Source organism: Pleuronectes platessa, chromosome 1 (assembly GCF_947347685.1).
Source record: "Pleuronectes platessa chromosome 1, fPlePla1.1, whole genome shotgun sequence".
Classification (NCBI taxonomy): Eukaryota; Metazoa; Chordata; class Actinopteri; order Pleuronectiformes; family Pleuronectidae; genus Pleuronectes; species Pleuronectes platessa.
In genome coordinates, this window is record NC_070626.1 from 28,874,038 (window position 1) to 28,894,050 (window position 20,013).

Genomic DNA, 20,013 nt, shown 5'->3' on the forward strand with positions numbered 1-20,013 from the left:
TGATACATCAGGGATATTTCTCTTCAGGACACTTGAAGAGAATCCTTTCAAATTTGGCACAAACGCTCACAGATTAACTGATTAGATTTGAGGCATGCGTCTGAAGGGCTGTACTTCAAAATGTTCTTGTTGCCAACAAATCGCTAATTAATTATATAATAATTAACTAGCGATATATTAATGTTACTTAAGAGAGTTTCCTGTGTAGCCATATCCTCATCTAACCTTTTCCCATCTTCCACAAGGTTTAAAAACACTCAGAAATAACCTGCACCTTGGAACTGGATGACCCTGTTCTCCATGATGAGTATGAATATGAACACGGTTGTTTGTTTTGAGTCGACGCTGCATGTTCCTTCCTGTTGCTCCAAAATACTAAGAAGTGCACCACATGTGTATGTTTATCTGTGGCTAAAAATAGTCCAAGGAAGCAGAAGACGGCAGAAATGCAGTATTTACTCCTATTTGAGCAACATTTGCTAAAAGCTACAGCATCCAGCTGTTGAACCAAATTATTTAAGATTTTAAAAATGTACTTTTCCCTTCACAGTGAAGTGAATCCTGAGTGCAGTGAAGTCATTTAGGTCTTAAGAGATGGAATAACCCATCGTTTGGTTTAGTCTTTTTAGTTCTGACTTCTTATAGACCTTCATTAGTAAAAAAAATGGATTTTACATTATGTTGTATGTCTTCATCTCGCCTGTGACAAACAACCTTCTTTTTGTAATAGCCAACATCCATTATTATAAAATGCATATTCAGTAGACCAGTACATGCATCTCTATAAACAACCACAGATATAATCAACAGCTTTTCACTTTCATGAGAGAGAAAATATAAATAATATACAGTAGAAATATGAAGTGATAAGGACAAGACAAGATTTGCATCATCAGCTTTGCAGCTTCCCCAAAAGTGAAGCCAATAAACCTCACCTTCATAAACTCACCTTCTCCATTTCATTGTATGGGACATGGACCTGAAAAAAAAAACTACATGTAAAATATTATATTATACTTTAAACGTAGTATGTATAATACTGCATTTTAGGTAGTTAATCCATTGATGTATGGTGTACATATACTAATTTGAATTTTTTTACTCTGTTTGTGCAAAACCTTCTTACATGAAAATGGAGTTTGTAAAATCCTGGACAAAGAAGAACACTCACCCATCTGAGAGTGTATTTTTTCACTAACCCTTTGAGCCATATCACTGAGAAATAATTGCAGATACTCTAGTTTTAAATCCTCAGAGGTCATGTTACCCCTCGGGGGTGAACAGCAGCTGAGAGAGTCTCACTCCAGAGCAACACGTGTGTGAATCCACTCGCAGCTTCGCCCTCGATTCAGTCTTCACCTTCAGTCGCTCTCTCCACTCAGGGGGACGATGTTCACATCCGATCACCAATTGTTTTCATCTCTCTTCGAGGTGCCCATTAAACATACATTAGATACACCGCGCACTTTTGAATCTTTAATGAACAATCTGCTTCAAAATCCCACCCCCCCCCCCCTTTTTGTTTGACTTACCTTTTTTTCCGAACATGCATTTTTCTTATTTTCTTTCTTCTCACAGCTTCTTAATCATTCCAACAAACTTTTCTCATCCACGCTCAATGTTCTCATCCTCCCACGCACATGTCAACATCCACAGCCGCTGTCTCTGCTTCGGAGAAAGAGGAAAAAACGTAAAAGACACAAAAGCATAAAAAATCCATGTGCCATCTGCATTTGCACGGTGCAGCCTGTGATCACACAAAAACGAGAAAAACAGAACAACCAAATATTTGCGTAAAACATTACAATATTGGCAACACAACTACAATACTAACATATTCCTACTTGCTTGTGATCAGTGAAGATCTTCCCCTGCATCTTCTGATGTATTGTACATTTTCCCGTGGAGGTAGGAGTCACAGTTTTCCGCCCTCATTATGATGCACTGCACTACGCTCTCGGATTTGGCAGAAGCAGCGGGGGAACCAGGCACTTATGACGGAGGTGGTGATGGATGGTATTATATTGTCCGTGTAGACCTACATCACAGTATCATAAACCTCAGCAATAACAATAGGGTTCTATCCCTTCTGGAGCTCGATCCCTAAATATCCCTGAAGAGAGCCGGACCTCTAAATGGGAGAAATGTACAATTTATCCACTGCAGGATCTGATCTGCTCGGGGAAGTAAACTACTGGAGGAAGTCTCTTCCAGCAAGCTCCATTTTAACCCCTTATTGCCTGAATTAATTTCCAATTATATAAAACAAATATTATTGGTGTTTTTGCCGTGTCAGACAGATACTAAACTAAAGTGGAGATTGTTAATTTCAATATAGCATATACAATAGATATAAATTTAGGTATGATGCAAATTAGCTACATTAGGCAAAATGGGGCATAACCTTAATTTAACAAATTACATCATCACAGTATTTCAAATACAGCTTAATACCTCAAAATAACTTTGCTGCACAGTCCCAAGGGGCTAGTATGTATTTTCCTCTCCGACCACTAGATGGCGGCAGAGTGCTTCCAATACCTTCCTTGGTATGTGTAGTATTTGCACCATCAGGCACAATCGTCACCTCGGCGGCAATAAGAGCGGAATGGGGTTTGAGGCGAATTCGCAACATTCATCTACAAGGGGTTAAATTCTGCGGTTGTACCACAACGCCATTCAACCTTCTTTGACTTCTATCTACACTTGTCCTTTCCTTCTTAAAGGACATGTAATCAACACAGTATCATCGGAAAACTTCAGGTCAAGACAAATAATTGTATGAAATAATTAGAATTATAGAGTTAACTGCTTACAATCAATTAAAAACACAGAAATGATCACATGTAAACACAGTCATCAATCTTGGAGCCCATCGGCTGTTGTCTGATGAGGAATCAGTCTCTGGGGGCAAGCGTCAATATTTTGGGGACTCTGGTCTAAATGTGTTTATCTAGAGAAGACCGTCTTCTCTTCTGTACACAGTTTATAGTCCGACTAGCAATGTGAGACGTGAGAATGGAGTTAGGGTTGGGACGATATGTACAACTAGCACGTTCAAGTTAAGAGTTTAACGACGATCTAAGTCTGCATATGGAAGCAGATGAATTAAAGAGCCGATAGTCGATGTGTCTCGTTCAATGTGTTCCACCTCATTTGCTCCCCACACGGACTGTTTACCTCCGGGCAGCCAGAGCCGACGTGATCCATCAAACTGGAAACAGAAGCCAGAGGGTTTTAAAGACCTCTTGTCCGATGCCTTTCAGATTCTATTTATTCACATGTAGAATCTGTTTAATTGATCACACAGGCATAAATATGGGGATATACATAGATTAAGAATTACAGATCTTGCTTCTATCATAGCAGAGACCACACTGCACAAATATCACATAGTCGAACAAATGAAAGCAAAAGTGTGATGCCTGTTTTTTGCGATGACAATCAACATGGTAAAGAAAACAGAGGAGGTGGAAGATCTAATCGTTGGCAGCAAATTATCACACAATCTCGGGCCAGCAACAGAAACTGCTCTGTCACCTGTGGATTCTGAGGTTCGTGAGTGGAATGTAGAGCGGCAGTCTGGAGGTGGAATAAGGGATGAGGTGCCGGTTCATGCAGAGCTTTTAAAAAACAAATACAAGCATCTTAAAATCAATTCTGTTCTCCACTGGTAACCAGTGAAGAGAGGCCAGTGCAGCGGAGATGTTTTCTATCCTCTTAGTTCCAGTGAGGAGTCTGGCATTTTGAACCAGCCGCGGGCGAGATGGGTCTGACTGACTGGTTCTTACACTGGGAGATCTGCACCAGTGGAGCTGAGAGGAAACACAAGCATGAACCTCAGTCTCCAGATGTTTAACGGACAGGGTCGGCTTTGAATTTTGCAAGTGATCCAAGACAGGAGAAGCCAGTGCTGACAGCCGAGTTGATTTTTAGTTCATGAAATTTTAAAACCAGAATCAAAGATAAGACAGGGATTTCCGGAGTGAGACTTTTTCATCTGGGTGACAAAGGCCTTGAGGAGTTGTCGCCCAAGATTAGGACCTCGGGACCTTAAGTGATTTTGATCTGACTGAAGGATTCTCACCACATTACCTGATTCTCTGGATATAAAGACTTGAAAGAGACTATTAAATGATGGAGATGAAGCTGTAGCACTTTTACTTTTAATGTTAGATTGTGAAACTGTTATGAAACAAAAATATCAATAGAAATATGAAATCTACTGCTACACCTGCCTTGATTTTTTACTGACGCAGCAGCAAAAAATAAAAAATAACTATTTTACCATTAACTGGGAAATATTATTCATTATTTTCTATTATTTTCAGTTTTGTGCATGAAACCACGACAAACCTTGCTTAGAAATAACCTTCAAAAACCCACAACAGTAAAAGTTGGACCATCTTCTACAGTACAAGTTGAAGTAAGCTATCCTTTGGGTTATCTCGGGACACTGCATCACTGAGCAGCTCAAACAGAAAAGCCTCTGCTGGAATTCCGCTATCAGCAGTTTGTAAGCAGCCTCTCTGTTGTGTTGACCTCACATTCTTTCATGTGTTTTTCTCAAAACCATCAACATTTCCTGTACAACGAGGTGCTTCACAAACAAAAGCATAAAACCGGTGCCATGAACTCACCGGTATGTTTTCCGTGATGGCCGACCTTCTGCATAGAGGCAGTTGAAAGCCGAGCCCTGAACTCCTCCAGAGGAACTGCAGATGTATGGACGCCACATGGGTCAAAATGTAAACCCAGGCCTTCGCAGAACACATCAGCTAAGTGGACTTCAAGATCGAGTTGTTTTTCTTGACTGTGCTGTACAAACTCAGAAAGACAGGAGCCTCCGCATTGGAGTACAGAGGAAGCCCACACATACAGACGAATGCTTGCTCTTTGACCTTCACCACCCACTGCAACATCAGCTTGGAGTTTTCAGAACCCTGCAACTCCGAGTTGATGGCGTGCCAGCAAGTGCCCAGGCCTAAGAGAAGGAGCACAGAGACGAGAGGGAGGCACTTGAAGCTGGTGTGAACCCCCGGACTGGACCTTTATGGGGAAACCAGAAGATCCACAAGATCCAGGAAGAGCATCGATACTGCAGGAATAAACACAACAGCATTGTCATACATGTGTGCGTCTGCAGTATCTGGGAAAAACTCAGGAGGGTCTTCAGTAGCGTTGGAGCTGTGTTCTTCAGTTAAGACAAAACTGGTCCATCTAAAAGCCTGCACATCCAGGCTGCATTGATGCATAGACTCAGACCTGCACTGATCTCTGGATGTTTCCCTGAGGTTTTCAGGAGGGGCTGTACGTGACAACACATATGCACAGTTGCTCCTGAGTCAGATCATGTGAGACTACTGCAGAGGAAGTATTCAGAAATGTGAATAAGTGAGTAAGTGGGTGTTTTAATGATATTTCTAATATGCATCAGATGCAAAACTTAATAAGAAACACAAATAACACCAATATCTCGGGAGTAAAAATAAGTAAATGTGGAAGATGCCCAGAAAGATGTCAACTTGAAAAATTCTAAACCTTTGGGGATCATGTAGTGATGCGGGTGAACGCTGGTGTTGAGGTGCTGAAAACAAAAACAAGTTTAAAAAAGGGCATTGAACTGCAGGATGGGGGGGGGACGTATCCTCCAAGGACAACAGGGTAGATTCTTTGGATAACAAGGACCAGTGGTTGGACAGAGGAGTGACGAGTCTCTCTAGTCGTGTAGAAACCATCACTTAACAGAAGCAGAGGTCTTCAATGTGACTTCTCCCCGACCTACTCTGCTGACCCTTCATCCCTTCACAGGGGATTTAACCATCACTCACACTTGGCCTCATGTGCCACTCATAAAACAAACGACAGCGATGGCCTACATTACGATGCCGAGGAAGACAAATAGCTCTGGACGTCACCGCCGGTCGGCCGCAGCTGAAGGAGTCTTCTTGATGAGAAGTGAAACGTCTTCAAGGAAAGTCCTGTCGACCTCCGTTTAATTCCTGTTGAAGGACCATGACCTGGATCAGTGTGATTCTGAACAGACATTCACACTCGACCTCTCTGTCTCACAAGGCAGCAGCCTGGACTTTAATATTCCTTAAGCTTTGGAAGGGATAAAGAATCGTTTCTTTATTCTGAAATTCTTCACAGAGGAGGGTTTTTATTGTTTTCCTGTATCTTACCTTCTGAAAGTCAGCATTACAGAAAATTAAAGTTCAGCTCATGTGGCGTCTGAACAAGTGCTCTAAGTGTACGTGTGACTGTGTGATGTTTTGTGACTTGAGTGGTTCAGGTTGTGATCAAACAGGAGTGTCCACACTGTACAAAACCATCACCTCGTGTTCTTCTCTTTTAATTGCTGCTGTGCTAGAGTTAGCATGTATTCTACCTAAAAGCAACCTTTCAATTATCACATGCGGAACATTATCGGAACCTTTTTCACGTTGAAATCAAGTTCTCTCTCCAGACTAACAAATAGTTAGTTGTTTAACTTCCAAGTGAAAGTAATGGGACTTTCAGGCTGAATCCAAACAACTACGTCTTCATTAGAAAATGCATCAACGCTTGGCATCAACACTGATTTGTAGATTTTAGAGACACAACACAGAGAAGATTAGAAAAAGGTTGCTGGCTGTGTTTTAGTCTGAAAACTCCCAGGTAGCGTTTTAACTGTAACAGAAAGGGTTTGGAAACAACTACGTACACACCCCCAACCGCTTGCTGATTGGATCTTTTGGGTCATGATGTAACATTTTGGGGATTCTTCAAGGCTCCTATCACGTGACGCCCTTTTTCCAGAAGGAGACAACTGGCATAAGCCTCGGTAACCATTGTAGAATGCAACATGGATAATCAATTTCTGAGCATTTTACAATATACAACATGCTTAGAGGACAAGTTGTTATTTGAGCAATCTGTGACGATTACTAGTGTCCAGTGGCGTTTTCTAAAAGTGTGGTCAAATAAACCGTTTTATTCTCATGTACAAAACAGATTTTCACTTGCTGCGTACAATCCTGTGTGTTCAAAATGTAAATACTCAACATTTTACATTTTTATTTAACATAAAATTCTTTATTATTATTCTAGTCTCCTTTTAATGTTTCCTTACTCTCTTGCCTTCCTCATTCTGAGCTGCCTGCTGCTGTAACAAGTGAGTTTCCCCCCCCCCCCCAATGTGCGGATCGATAAAGTTCTATCTAATCTTATCTAATCTAATCTAAAGATGATACCGAGCCAACACACCCACGTGGACCTGGATCCGTTCAGAGAGTTGGTGATGAAGACTGATGAAGAGGAGCCTCGTGTCACAGATGTTGCACCTGTTACGGATCAGTCGGTGGATTCGTTAGCAGGTCGAGTGTTTGTTCACCGGATCAAACCGGCTGGTTTTTAATCAGTTCTATGGAGACATCACTCACATCCTGATCTTCAAGACTTTAATGCACTCACGAGACGAGAAGGAGATATGAATAATCCCCATTGTGTCGGGAAACTAACTGGTTGCATACGTTTAAAAAAAAAAGAAAAAGACAAGGAATACAGTAATTACTTCTTGATGGATATTAAACTAAACAAGGCACTAAAATATGATGTAAATGCACGATTACCCGTCTCGTTGTCAGCAAATGTAAATATAAAAGAGTCCAAACAGGACAGTTATTGTCTCAGTTTATCGTCCCGTCGCTCGGCAGTAAAAACAGCACGTCAGGTTGTTTTAGATGCGTTTCTATTTGTGCCCCCTGAAGTGAAAACCACCCGATGACAAACACTCAGCTACTGGTGAAAGATAATTATCTCATCCAACAATGATTTCCACCATCTTTTTTTGGGTTAAAATGAGCAAAACTAGAAACTACTAAAATAATAAAAACTCTGTCTGCTTTGTGTCTGTGCTGATACAGATGTGGATTTGAGCTTCGACTAGAAACAACCTCTCCAACCACAGAGGGATTATATATAGATTAAATTCTGTCTTTAAAGTTCTGTATGCTACCCACAATGGCTTCTCACAGGCGCTGGTGCACGTCCTAGAGAGAAAATGAAAATGTTCACAAAGATCAGCAGCAGCAGCAGCCGAGTGGAGCTTAAGAACCAACGTAGCATTGTCAGAAAGTGATTCAGCATTTCTTTCCCCTCATTATTTAACATTGTTGCTCTACATTTCCTCCTTTTCTGCTCATGTTAGATCATCAAGTAATTAATAAGTCATTATAGAACCCGACCGACCAATAATTGGCCCATATGAGCATTTCACAGACCTAATACTGTTTGGCGATATTAAACTTCTATACAACAGAATAAATGAACAATGCAGAAAAGATGTGCATTTATGTAGAATATCTATTTATTAAATATTATGTTGAATTTGGTGAAGTGTAAAATGTCCAGCCTCCCTCATACTCATTGTCATTAGGGTTCGATAATGACATCTTGGGAATCTACATCTAACGGTATCTGAAATGTCTTACTCTCAAATATCAGTATCGACATCGTCCCCCCCCCCCCCCCCCCCCCCTGTCCAATCCACATCTGTTCAGCTTCATTAACACTTATCATCTTTTCATTATCAATAGAAATCACTATCAAGGTATTATCCTGTCTCCTGTTTGTGTAAACTGCTTCAATCTGAAATGACCTGATCTTGTCTCGTTATAAATCCTGGATCCTGACGGATGTCGCTCCATCTGCCGTCACAGAAACGAGGAGCACATGGCGTCTCTCAGGTTTATCTTATGGTTCCACATCGCCCCCAAAATAATTAACCGGCCAACGACCGAACATCCATCATGGCTGCGGCTCCATATATCAAACAGGTAACGAGCAACAAACACACACACACACACACAGTGCAAAGGTCCCATTAATTACAATTGTGTATCCCTGTGTGTGTGTGTGTGTGTGTGTGTGCAGACCAGTGGAGTTGAACCAGGCACGCCTTTCAATTATACTCCCCCCCCCCTAACCCTAACCCCCCGCACACACACACACACACACACACACTTACTTCTCATGACTCGACAGGAAGAGCAGGAGATGAACGGAGGCTCTCAGAGTTCTCCTCAGGAGATGGTCTCTGCAGGCCACTTACCTTCTCACCTTCCCTCTGAGCCGCATCATGACCGCGTCCTGCCGTTAAAGTCTCCGTCTTTCATTACACCTGCACTCATTTGAGATGGCTGCTTGAGTGATAGAATATTACAGACATTTGTAGCTCAATTAACGTTGTGTGTGTGTCTGTGTAAGTGTGTGTGTGTGTACGTGTGTGTGCCACATAGGGCGTCATTTTAATTTAAAGAAATTAGGTTGGATTTTATGATACATAACATTAAAATACTTCAACTACACGTTAGATCACTTATGATGTTTCATCACGTTTTAATAACCTGAGAAATAAACACTTGAGCAGATATAGATTGGCTAAAAAATTACATATAATAACAGATGGAGGTATTTGCAGGGTTTTTCAGTTTGGTTCGTGTCCCATTCATTAACACGGAGGAGGTGGGGTTCATGACCTATACCTGTACTTAAAACACTTCAATGAAATGGCTTCCCTTCCTCTATTTTCCCTGCAGCTGTATATTCCGGTTAAATTGGACAAATTAAAAAATATCAATGAAAATAGTCAAATCAAGTTTTGAAAAACCAGTGGCCCAGTTTTTCTCAAGGTGATCACATGGATCCTCTTGGCAGGAAGCGAAAGCACTAAGAAAGAAAGGGAGATTTAATTTGTATGTATACAAATGTCAAAAGGTCAAAAGGTCAAGGCATGTAATCCTTTCACGAGGTGATGAGGTCATTGGTTAGAGTTTGGCACGACGCCAGACTCCAACACAGGAAAAGTGCTTACTCCAAGTTCTGGAGGTGAACAACGAGTTCTGATCCCATTTACCTCCCTGCTCTCCTTTGTGTCTCCTTCTCTCTCTCTCTCTCTCTCTCTCTCTCTCTCTCTCTCTCTCTCTCTCCTCTGGTTTCCTTCTCCTCTCTATCTCTCCCTCTTCCTCTCTCCTGTATTTTTCCTTCTCCTCTCTCTCTCTCCCTCTCTCCTGTTCGTTTCCTTCTCCTCTCTCTCTCTCTCTCTCTCTCCCTCTCTCCTGCACGTTTCCTTCTTCTCTCTCCCTCTCTCCTGTTCGTTTCCTTCTCCTCTCTCTCTCTCTCTCCATCTCCCTCTCTCCTGCACGTTTCTTTCTTGTCTCTCCCTCTCTCCTGTGCGTTTCCTTTTCCTCTCTCTCTCTCCCTCTCTCCTGTGCGTTTCCTTTTCCTCTCTCTCTCTCCCTCTCTCCTGTGCGTTTCCTTTTCCTCTCTCTCTCTCCCTCTCTCGTGTACGATTCCTTCTCCCCTCTCTCTCTCTCTCCCTCTCTCCTGCACGTTTCCTTCTCCTCTCTCTCCATCTCCCTCTCTCCTGTGCGTTTCCTTCTCCTCTCTCTCCATCTCCCTCTCTCCTGTAAGTTTCCTTCTCCTCTCTCTCTCTCTCCCTCTCTCCTGTTCGTTTCCTTCTCCTCTCTCTCTCTCCCTCTCTCCTGCACGTTTCCTTCTCCTCTCTCCCCCCCTCTCTCCTGCACGTTTCCTTCTCCTCTCTCTCCATCTCCCTCTCTCCTGCACGTTTCCTTCTTATCTCCCTCTCTCCTGTGCGTTTCCTTTTCCTCTCTCTCTCTCCCTCTCTCCTGTATGATTCCTTCTCCTCTCTCTCCATCTCCCTCTTTCCTGCATGTTTCCTTCTTCTCTCTCCCTCTCTCCTGTAAGTTTCCTTCTCTCCTCTCTCTCCATCTCCCTCTCTCCTGCACGTTTCCTTCTCCTCTCTCCCCCCCTCTCTCCTGCACGTTTCCTTCTCCTCTCTCTCCATCTCCCTCTCTCCTGCACGTTTCCTTCTTCTCTCTCCCTCTCTCCTGTGCGTTTCCTTTTCCTCTCTCTCTCTCCCTCTCTCCTGTACGATTCCTTCTCCTCTCTCTCCATCTCCCTCTTTCCTGCATGTTTCCTTCTTCTCTCTCCCTCTCTCCTGTAAGTTTCCTTCTCCTCTCTCTCCATCTCCCTCTCTCCTGTGCGTTTCCTTCTCCTCTCTCTCCATCTCCCTCTCTCCTGTAAGTGTCCTTCTCCTCTCTCTCTCCCTCTCTCCTGTGCGTTTCCTTCTCTCCTCTCTCTCGCCTGTCATTTCCTTCTCCTCTCTCTCTCTCTCTCCCCCTCTCTCCTCTGAGTTTCCTTCTCCACTTTCTCCCTCTTCCTCTCTCCTTTGCGTTTCCTTCTCCTCTCTCTATCTCCCTCTCTCCTGTACGATTCCTTCCCCTCTCTCTACCTCCCTCTCTCCGGCTTCCAGGGGATTATTTTGGTATCAGTGCATATGGATTTACCGCCGTAGTGTACATGTATCCTGAGCGCCATGTTCCATTGTTGCACCAGCGCCTGCAGCGTCCTTTTAAAGCATGTTTTCCTAAGATGTACAAGGAGTGAAAAAAAAAAAATTTCATATCACTACAAATCCTCTCTCCATTTCCCCGATGATGATTTTCCTCCCAGACGGTGTTGAAACATTTTAGAGGCATGGAGCTGTCAGAAAGAGAGAGAGAGGGGATAGAGAGAGAGAGAGAGAGAGAGAGAGAGAGAGAGAGAGAGAGAGAGAGAGAGAGGGAGATATAGAGAGAGAGAGACCTCGGGGTACATACCAGCCCAGTTAAACATTAACAGCATGTGTGGCATTTATTCTGACAACCAATCAATTAGTAATTATTTGCTCTAATTTATAATATATTGACTTTACACGTTCCTTCCAGGATCAGTGTGCTGTGTGTAAGGGGCTCTATTGGCAGAAATGAAATATCAAGATGTTTTCATTCGTGTATAATCACCGGAAACTACAATTTTTACACTGAATTCGTGTATTTGAAATGATCCACACAGGAAGCGGGACCACCCTGGTTCATCGTCATCTTTCTCTGTTGGACAACGGCGTAGGAAAAAGTACAAGAATAAACTTTATTATCACAGCCCGGCCAATGTTTGGTGGCTTATGTTGGTATTGAGGAGTAAAATGATTCCCATAGCAAAATACCGACCAATAAATATATATATTGAAAAAAAAATTGGTAAGTAATTGAACCCTTAAATAAAAGAAAGCACAAAGACAACCACATATATAGAACTTGAGTAAATAATTATTTCGTAAAATATAAACTAGAATCCACATAACTGTAAAATTCAAATTTAATTCTGGCAAACACCGACACTGGCTCATATTGGTCGAAATTGTCAGTCGTATGATAAAGTGTTCAGCTTTCATCAGGCAACATTTAGTTACCTTTTAGAATCTATTCAGAGGTTATACAGGGGAAAATTTTTTATTTTATCACTCCAAACATTTGTAAATGTAGCATGGTCAGCCAGGATCCTAGTTTTTATTTGTCTGAGTGTGATAGAGTTGTTCTCAAGAACCATATCTACAATTTCAGTTTCCTGTTCGGCTGTGTAAATGCTGTGAAATTGCTCAACAGACCTGAATGTTTAGAGATTTGAGTATTCGTGTGTTGTAGGTTGATGCTTTGAGATTTTACTTGAGAAGTGCGTGCAACAACTGAACATTGTGTGTAGTGTTTTGACAACAAGGTGATGTGTAATTGACATCAGAGTGTGAAGAAGGAAAGTCAGAGTCTAACGCAGATAAGGGAGTGTGAAGTGGTGCCAAATTGGGTCGAGTGATTGGTTCATGAAGTGAAGGTTGTGCAAATTGTGCCGAATTTTAGCTTTTTGTGTGTTAACAACTGAGAAAAACTGTAATGATTTCTTTGGATTTTTACCCTTAGTTTGTTTTTTCCTTTTAGAACAAACTTGATGAAAACTGTAGCCGACACCATAATTAATTTTCCATTTATTCCTCAACTTCTTTTTCAAACTTCCGTCTGTCATCACACCACTTGTCTGTCTTCTTCCACTTACAGCAGCTGTTGCTAGGCAACAGTTCACGGCTGTTTTAGAATATTAATATTTATATTTATCAGAATCTGAATCAGAAAAACTTGAATGATCCGCAGGGGGAAATATATCTTTGTTGCAATTGCTCAACAATTGGTTCGGAAGAAAATTCCAAATGATACAGCATGATGTGAAATGATTTTACTACAAATTAGTAGTAATACACAACTTTGTGCAATAACCTGAGCAATACTCTGCACCAATACCAGATTTATACTGTACATTATACTTTTTTGCTTTCATCTTAACATACCTATTTATACTTTGTAGGTACTGTATTCATTTCACATGTTCTTATTTGTTTTCTTTCTATATTGTAGAATAATGAACATACTTCCTATTTATACACACTACTACTACTTATATTTATTATCATTCTTTAAGCACATGTTTATACATATTTATAAATTAATTTGCCTCCAGTCTCTTTAATGCAGCACTAACAGCTCTGATTAATATATGACAGCAGATTAACCTCCTGAGAAGCTGATTGATCCGTGTTTCTTAACCCAGGAACACTGCAAAGATCATTTTTATCATGTGCAGCTTTCATATCCTCTCTGTAATCCCCTTGTCCCCCCCCTACCCCCCCCCCCCCTCCCCGCCTGCTGTGACATAGCAGCAGATTGTGCCGCGTGCACGTCGCAGTCACATATTAACGATACATCCTGCATCGAGCCGCAGCCGCCTGTCAGGAGCTTCAATTGATTTCTTTTTGTGGGGGGGATATTTTACAGAGTCCTTTAAACTCTCGACAAGGCCGGGACATTTCTCAAATGGTTTTAATTCCTTTAAAAGATGGAATGTGCTCTGACACTCTCACATTGGGCCCTTCTGGACATTTTGAATTCCTGGCACAGGTCCATTTACAGAGTGGGTGATTGGGCTTCTTCCTGAAAACATCTTAATAATCGGCCTTCATGTTCTTTCCATTTATTTTTCTGCCCCTGTCCTTGAATGGTAGATGGTAGGTTGGTGAGTTTGCCGGCAGGATTGTGCGAAGACGACTGAATAAATATATCACATAACTCAGTGGAAGGATGGAACATACTCAGGGGGGCAGATTTAGAAACTTCACTTTGACTTTTTCACTTTCTTTAACCTTGCACTAATCACCCTGGGAATGACTCGTGGCTCCCGATGAAGAAAAGGTACATTAAGGGAACTGATTTCTACGATTGTGTTGCAATGTTGGTGCAGCCTGATTGAATTTAAGGGGACTTGGCAGAGGTGTGCGCTCTACTGAAGCTGCTCCTGTTTCCTTTGTGTCTTTTCTTTTTTAGTTCCCGCCTTTTAATCTTACTTCTTTTTAAGTGCAAATTAGTTTTATCTTCCATGGAGGGATGTTGTTTCCTTTAAATCCTCATGTAGTCCGGTTGAATCATATTTTGGCCACAGTTAGTATGAATAACAGTGAGAAGTTACTTCAACAAACTTACTTTGAGCTTGGTTCTGGTCAAATAGTCCTTTGATCACAGTTTGAATCCCAACTGAGTGAAACGACCTGGAGGTGTCGGAGTGGCAGCCATGATGAGGAGATCACAGGTCAAATTCACTAAACGTAAAGAAAAGGTTCTTCTCTTCTTCTCTTTTTATTACCTTTGGTGCGGCAACATTTAATAACGATGCACCAAAGTCATTTAAACAAGGCAGGTCCATGTGAATGTAGAAACAACAGAGCATCTGTCTTATATGTGACACAATGAAAAAATACCTGTTGAGCTCCGAACTCATTAATATAGATTTATTCTCTTTCCAATACACTATGCATATATATATATAAACATAAACATGTTTCATTAAATACCCTGGTATTAGTCAACAGCACCTATATACTACAAAACTATATGAACCTATGTCTGAACTGTCTTTAAATTCACTCTGGGTCCTAAATCAATTCCTTATTTCTATTTAATCACTTATCTTTCTCTGCTTCTACATTGATGTAATGTTTGTTTTTTAGTTCCGAACACTATTTAGTTTTTACTTACAATCATAAATTGTTTGATTTTCCTTTCTTCTGAGGTGTGATACTGTTTTGGAAAGTTCAGGAAAAAAAGTCATATTCTATTTCTTCCCCTAAGTCCTTCACTCTCACACGTTTCCCTGCCGTCATGACATTTATCAAGCACATTTTTAAAACACCCAGAGTTTGATATCCAGCTCACTAAACCAATAGTCTGGTATTTATGGAGCATGTATGTTCATATCCTGTTTATGATCATTTGTACCTGATGACACACACACAGAGACAGGAGGTGATGGTTGTAGCTGCCGGCTTAGCACCGGAGTGAAGCAGCAGTCTGTCATTTTAGCGGCTGAGCAGTCGGGTGGTCGGCTGCCAGCTCGTCAAAGAGAAACGGGCAGTGCCAACCTGCGCTGGCACTGCCAACCGGCTGTGCCAGTGCAGGTAACCACCTGTTTAGCATAAGACACTTCTGGTGCGACCGAGCTCCCAGTAGCAGCACTGGCAGCAGCACTGGCAACGGCGGCGGCGGCGGCGTGCTCCTCCACCAACTGTGTGACAATCCTGGAACCACAGCCATAAAGTCCCAGCTATTAACACTGCAAACAACAATCATGTGTATCGTTAACGTAACGGATTCATTGTCGGGTAAAGAAAATGTAAAACATCTCACCAAGGCCCAAAGAGAGAGCCTTGGATCGCTTGCCCTTTAAAAGTCTGAAATCGAATGATCAGAATTTAAGACCTTAAAAAGTCTTAAATAGCACAATTAGTAGCACGCTGCAATAAAACTACAAGACCAACATGGTACTGATACCTGTGTTCAAACACCCTGGTTCTGATAGGTCTCAGTTCACTGTGAAAGACTCTAGAACCTACTTTCTCTGAGATTTACAGGATGATTCTCTATTCTGCTACTTCAGTGAAAGTAATTCTTTGGACTCTGACATCCCCTCATATCTGTTGTACTGGAAACAGGCCCTCCCATTCCTCCCATTATAATCTTAAATAGTCTTCTTGACTCGTTGAAAGCTGCAGAGTCCCTGATATCTAGTTAACATTTGCACCAAACAGAGAAAAGCTGCAGATTCACAGGGAGGAAGCTCAGCGCCAGAGGATGTTTTGACAGGTTCTCTCTGGCTCATGGTCAGATGCACCAGCGCTACACCTACGTACACAGCTGTTCCATCCGCTCACAGCTCTGCCTCTTCCTCTGCAGCTTTTTCAATACGTCAAAGTAGCACTTTTATGGCTGTGTCACTGCTGCTTGAAACGGCGCCAGAGCTGCAGCACCAGCCGATGAGACTTGGGCTACTACAGTGGAGGAACATAAAGGCCACTTGATGTGTTCTGTTTAATCTGCCGCTCGACAGTCTGACTCGTCTGCACAACGTGTGAGGTCCTGTCACGGTTCATCCTCCCCTGGAACTGTCACTCTGGTTTTGTGTAACTCGCTTCCCTGCGCTCCGGAAAAAAGAGAGAGTGACGGATCAGTGTCAGATCTGGAAGTTAAATTTAGAACCAAACAAAAGTAATATTCGAAAAAATAACAAGAAGGAATGAAAATGGATTTTGAGAAAACAGGCATAGACCTTAGAAAGAAAATGTTATGAAATATAAGCCTGTAAATGTTGTTAGCTTCACTTTGTGCTCATAACATAAAAAGTTATTAATAAATAATCATATCTTATCTAAAAAATTTAAAAAAGTTTAGCTGTAAGTGCTGGTTTTGAAACTCGATGCTAGATTTTGTTTGGTGTTGAGAGTAAAAACGTAAATTGTTAAATTTGACAGGCAAAGAAAAGAAACCTCACACCATGGGAATGCTAATCCTGTGATTATATAAAGTATATAAAAGCTGAATGATTGATTTGTTTTCTAGATTTGACCTTTTCTAAGTCATGATAGCACAGTTTGAGAACTTCTGTAAAAGCCAGTAAGTCTAATCGTTCTCTTAAGCAGCGGATAAACGCCACAGAACTCAGACCACACACCACTTCTAGATTTGTTTAAGTAAGAACAAACTGTGGAGGCACAGGAGGAAGTTTTTTCTGTGGTTACTTCTCAGTCCAGAGCAGAAGAAGCTCAGCACCATCACTCATGGAACATCAGGCCCCTGATCAACAAGGCTTAAGTTGCCCCTACTGTTCATGTGCGTATTGATTCCTGTTTTCAGACCTATGCACCAAACAGACACAAGTTACACAAGGTGAGTGATGTGTGTGCAGAGTTAAGACCGACACATCTCCAGCCACGTGCACATGATTTATCTGGAAGAATGAAACATCTAAAAGATAAAAAATACCTATGAATACATCACCTGCTTGTTGTTTCTGCAGGTGCATATATATTATATATTGATTTTCATCCTATAATGGGTTTTGGGTCTAAAACGATAATATATTTAATCTCTAAGTGAAAAAGTTATCTCCGGATCGTATAAGTAATGTTGTGCTTAAAGGAAAAAAATCCCCAAACTTGGCATTGCAAACATTTTCCTTCTTATATATATATTAGATATTTCATAAAAAAAGCATTCAGCAATGATTAAAGAGCACCAGAGTCCCAAGGGCTGAATCAGATGATACTGGGCTTGTCAGATTCTGCCTCTGAGTGGTTCTGGTAGAAAAAAAAACAACCACACAGACTACGACAGATTAAGCAAATCAGATGTCTTCTTCCAGCCCAAAGGGTAACATTGGCTGACACGCCATTTTTAAGCTCTCTCTCTCCCTCCCTCTCTCTCCCTCCCTCTCTCTCCCTCTCTCTCTCCGAAGACGAGCTCATTTCTGGAGCTTCCTCACATATTTTAGATTTCCAGCCCACAGGAGTCGAGGGGCCACGCTGAGCGAGTATCACTTCCAGGCAGCGGCCACGTGCCTCCTGCTGCCAGTTTGCCTCAAACCCACTTTTGGCTCGTTTGTCGCAGAGCCGGTCCGCCTCGGAGTGGGCGGGACTTAAGCACGTGAGTGACGGCGCTCGCTGGCAGCGCAACAGGCAGCCATTTCTTTTGCATCATAATTTGCTGCAGCTGTCATAGCAGCCATCATGAGGTCTCTGGGTTGATTCCATCCTTCACCAGCCGCTGTGATATCATCCGAGTGTATAAGTATAATTCAACAAGACTTTAAAATGCAGGATTAAAACACGGCACATGTCAGAGTCTCTGCCGGGACCTCAGGCCTTTTCAGTTCCCTTTTCATTCGTTGTTTGCAGCAAGATGTTTTTTGCTGTTTTCTTCTTTTCTGATATTGTAATAAATTATCCATTAAGCAGCACATGAATCAAACCAAATAAAAATACCATTTGCTACCTTACACACACACACACACACACACACACACACACACACACACTTGCACTTCTATCTGTAACCATCAACAAGCTTCTCATTCTCAGCAGGAATACTCAAAAACTACTCAACAAATTAGCAGGAAGTGTTTCGGAGGGCAGGGTCCATGACAGAAGGAAGAGACCATTACATCGTGGAGCCTTCTGGTGAAAGTGGTGACCCCGAGTGAGCTCCCTTCCTGTTGACTTCATGAACATCTTGGACCTTATTCTCAGAAATCATCATAGCATCTTGCCTGACCTCCGTCCCTCTCTTCAGTCCAAGCTAGAGCAAATTCTAACCATGAATAAACAAGTCTTAACTCTTAACCAGCCCGTAGAAGGAGTCAGAAAGTGAGGACAGGCCAATATGTCCATCTATCAATCCTTACCGCTAACTTCTTGAGTTTTGCCAGGAAGCTGGAGCCAATCCCAGTTGACATTGGGCGAGAGGTGGGCAACAAGCTGCCAGCCCATTGCTGTTCTAACATACATTGACAAGGAATCACGGATAATTCAAATTCTCAGATAAAGCTTATCCACATGTCTTTGTGCTGTGGACGGTAGAAACCCTGACAGACATTCACGGTCAACATCTTGTCACTTTCCCAAAATGTCCTCGCTCTGTAAGGTCTAATCCTAAAACTGGTCCTGACAACTGTAGAATAACAAGTAAACAATTGTACTTATATCTTTTTGTGAACATGCAACAACTACATGAAACCTAAAACCAAACGTTAACCCTTCAACAACCCTTTGAAGGTGTGGGAAAATGAGGACCGGCCAGTGTCTTCACTTTCCAAAAACGTCCTCACGCAATCAGGTCAAATCATCAAACTGGTCCTAACACAGATATAAGTACAAATGTAGACTACTACACAATCTTATCCTTCTTTCTTAGGAAAATCTTTGGCATGAAGTCTCTTTCCCTTTCCTTTACATTCACAGCTTGATGCCGAACCCAAACCCTAACCTCAACTCTTAACAAGTCTATGCCTCACAAAACTGGGCCTCACGAATATATCAATACAAGTGCACACACAGATTGAGAATGAGCTTTGAGGCCACAGGAATGTTTTCCTCTTCTCCTCTGCATGAAATCTTAAGTCTACTTGGCTCCTTCTCTTATCCAGCCTGTGCAGACAAATGTCTGAAGCTACTTTAGGCATAAAAGCTGCCAAAATCATGAGAGATGCCAAACTGTATTGAGAGGCGATGCTCGGCGCCTTGAAACACAACCTTGGTCTACATCTGTTCCACATTGACTCTTCCTGATAGAGCTGAACTTACTAACGTAAACAGTAGATATTGTGTGAATGCAGTGATACTAACTCACATAGCTGCAGCTGCACCGCATTAAAACACCCTGCATGTCTCTTGCTAAAAGAAAAAGGACAAAACTATTGCACTTAACAAAGTTTCCTCTTATTACATTTTCTCCCTTGAAATCAGATACCATTGTCAAAAGATGAGTTTTAAAGGGGTGTCTGCCAATTTCATAGTATTTATTTCAATAAATTTTTATTGGGAATTTCTGCTTTATTGTATAATTTGAAATTACTGTGAAAAGAAGCCTTCAAGTTTGATTTTAGCCGAAATGATGCGTTTTCCTCGCCTGCACCTTTCATCACCTGCTACTGATACTGGTTTCCAGCCTATCCCTTAAATGGATCTGTATTGAAATACATTGGCTTCCTCTCTGACCTACACATCCTTTGACCAAGTTTTTTGCTGATCATCCCTAATTTTTG

General features: G+C 41.8%; 1 protein-coding gene across 1 annotated transcript in view; it reads right to left on the reverse strand.

Annotated features, from left to right (window-relative positions):
• Positions 1-3,720: 3,720 nt before the first annotated feature.
• LOC128453565 (leucine-rich repeat-containing protein 4C-like) overlaps positions 3,721-20,013 on the reverse strand; it is an 18,203-nt gene continuing 1,910 nt past the window's right edge. The window contains exons 2-5 of the mRNA XM_053436918.1: positions 15,360-15,470; positions 4,880-4,984; positions 4,641-4,715; positions 3,721-3,815 (exon numbers count right to left, since the gene is read on the reverse strand). Of these exons, the coding sequence (XP_053292893.1) occupies positions 3,721-3,815; positions 4,641-4,715; positions 4,880-4,984; positions 15,360-15,470 (386 nt within the window). The remainder of the gene's footprint in view (positions 3,816-4,640; positions 4,716-4,879; positions 4,985-15,359; positions 15,471-20,013) is intronic.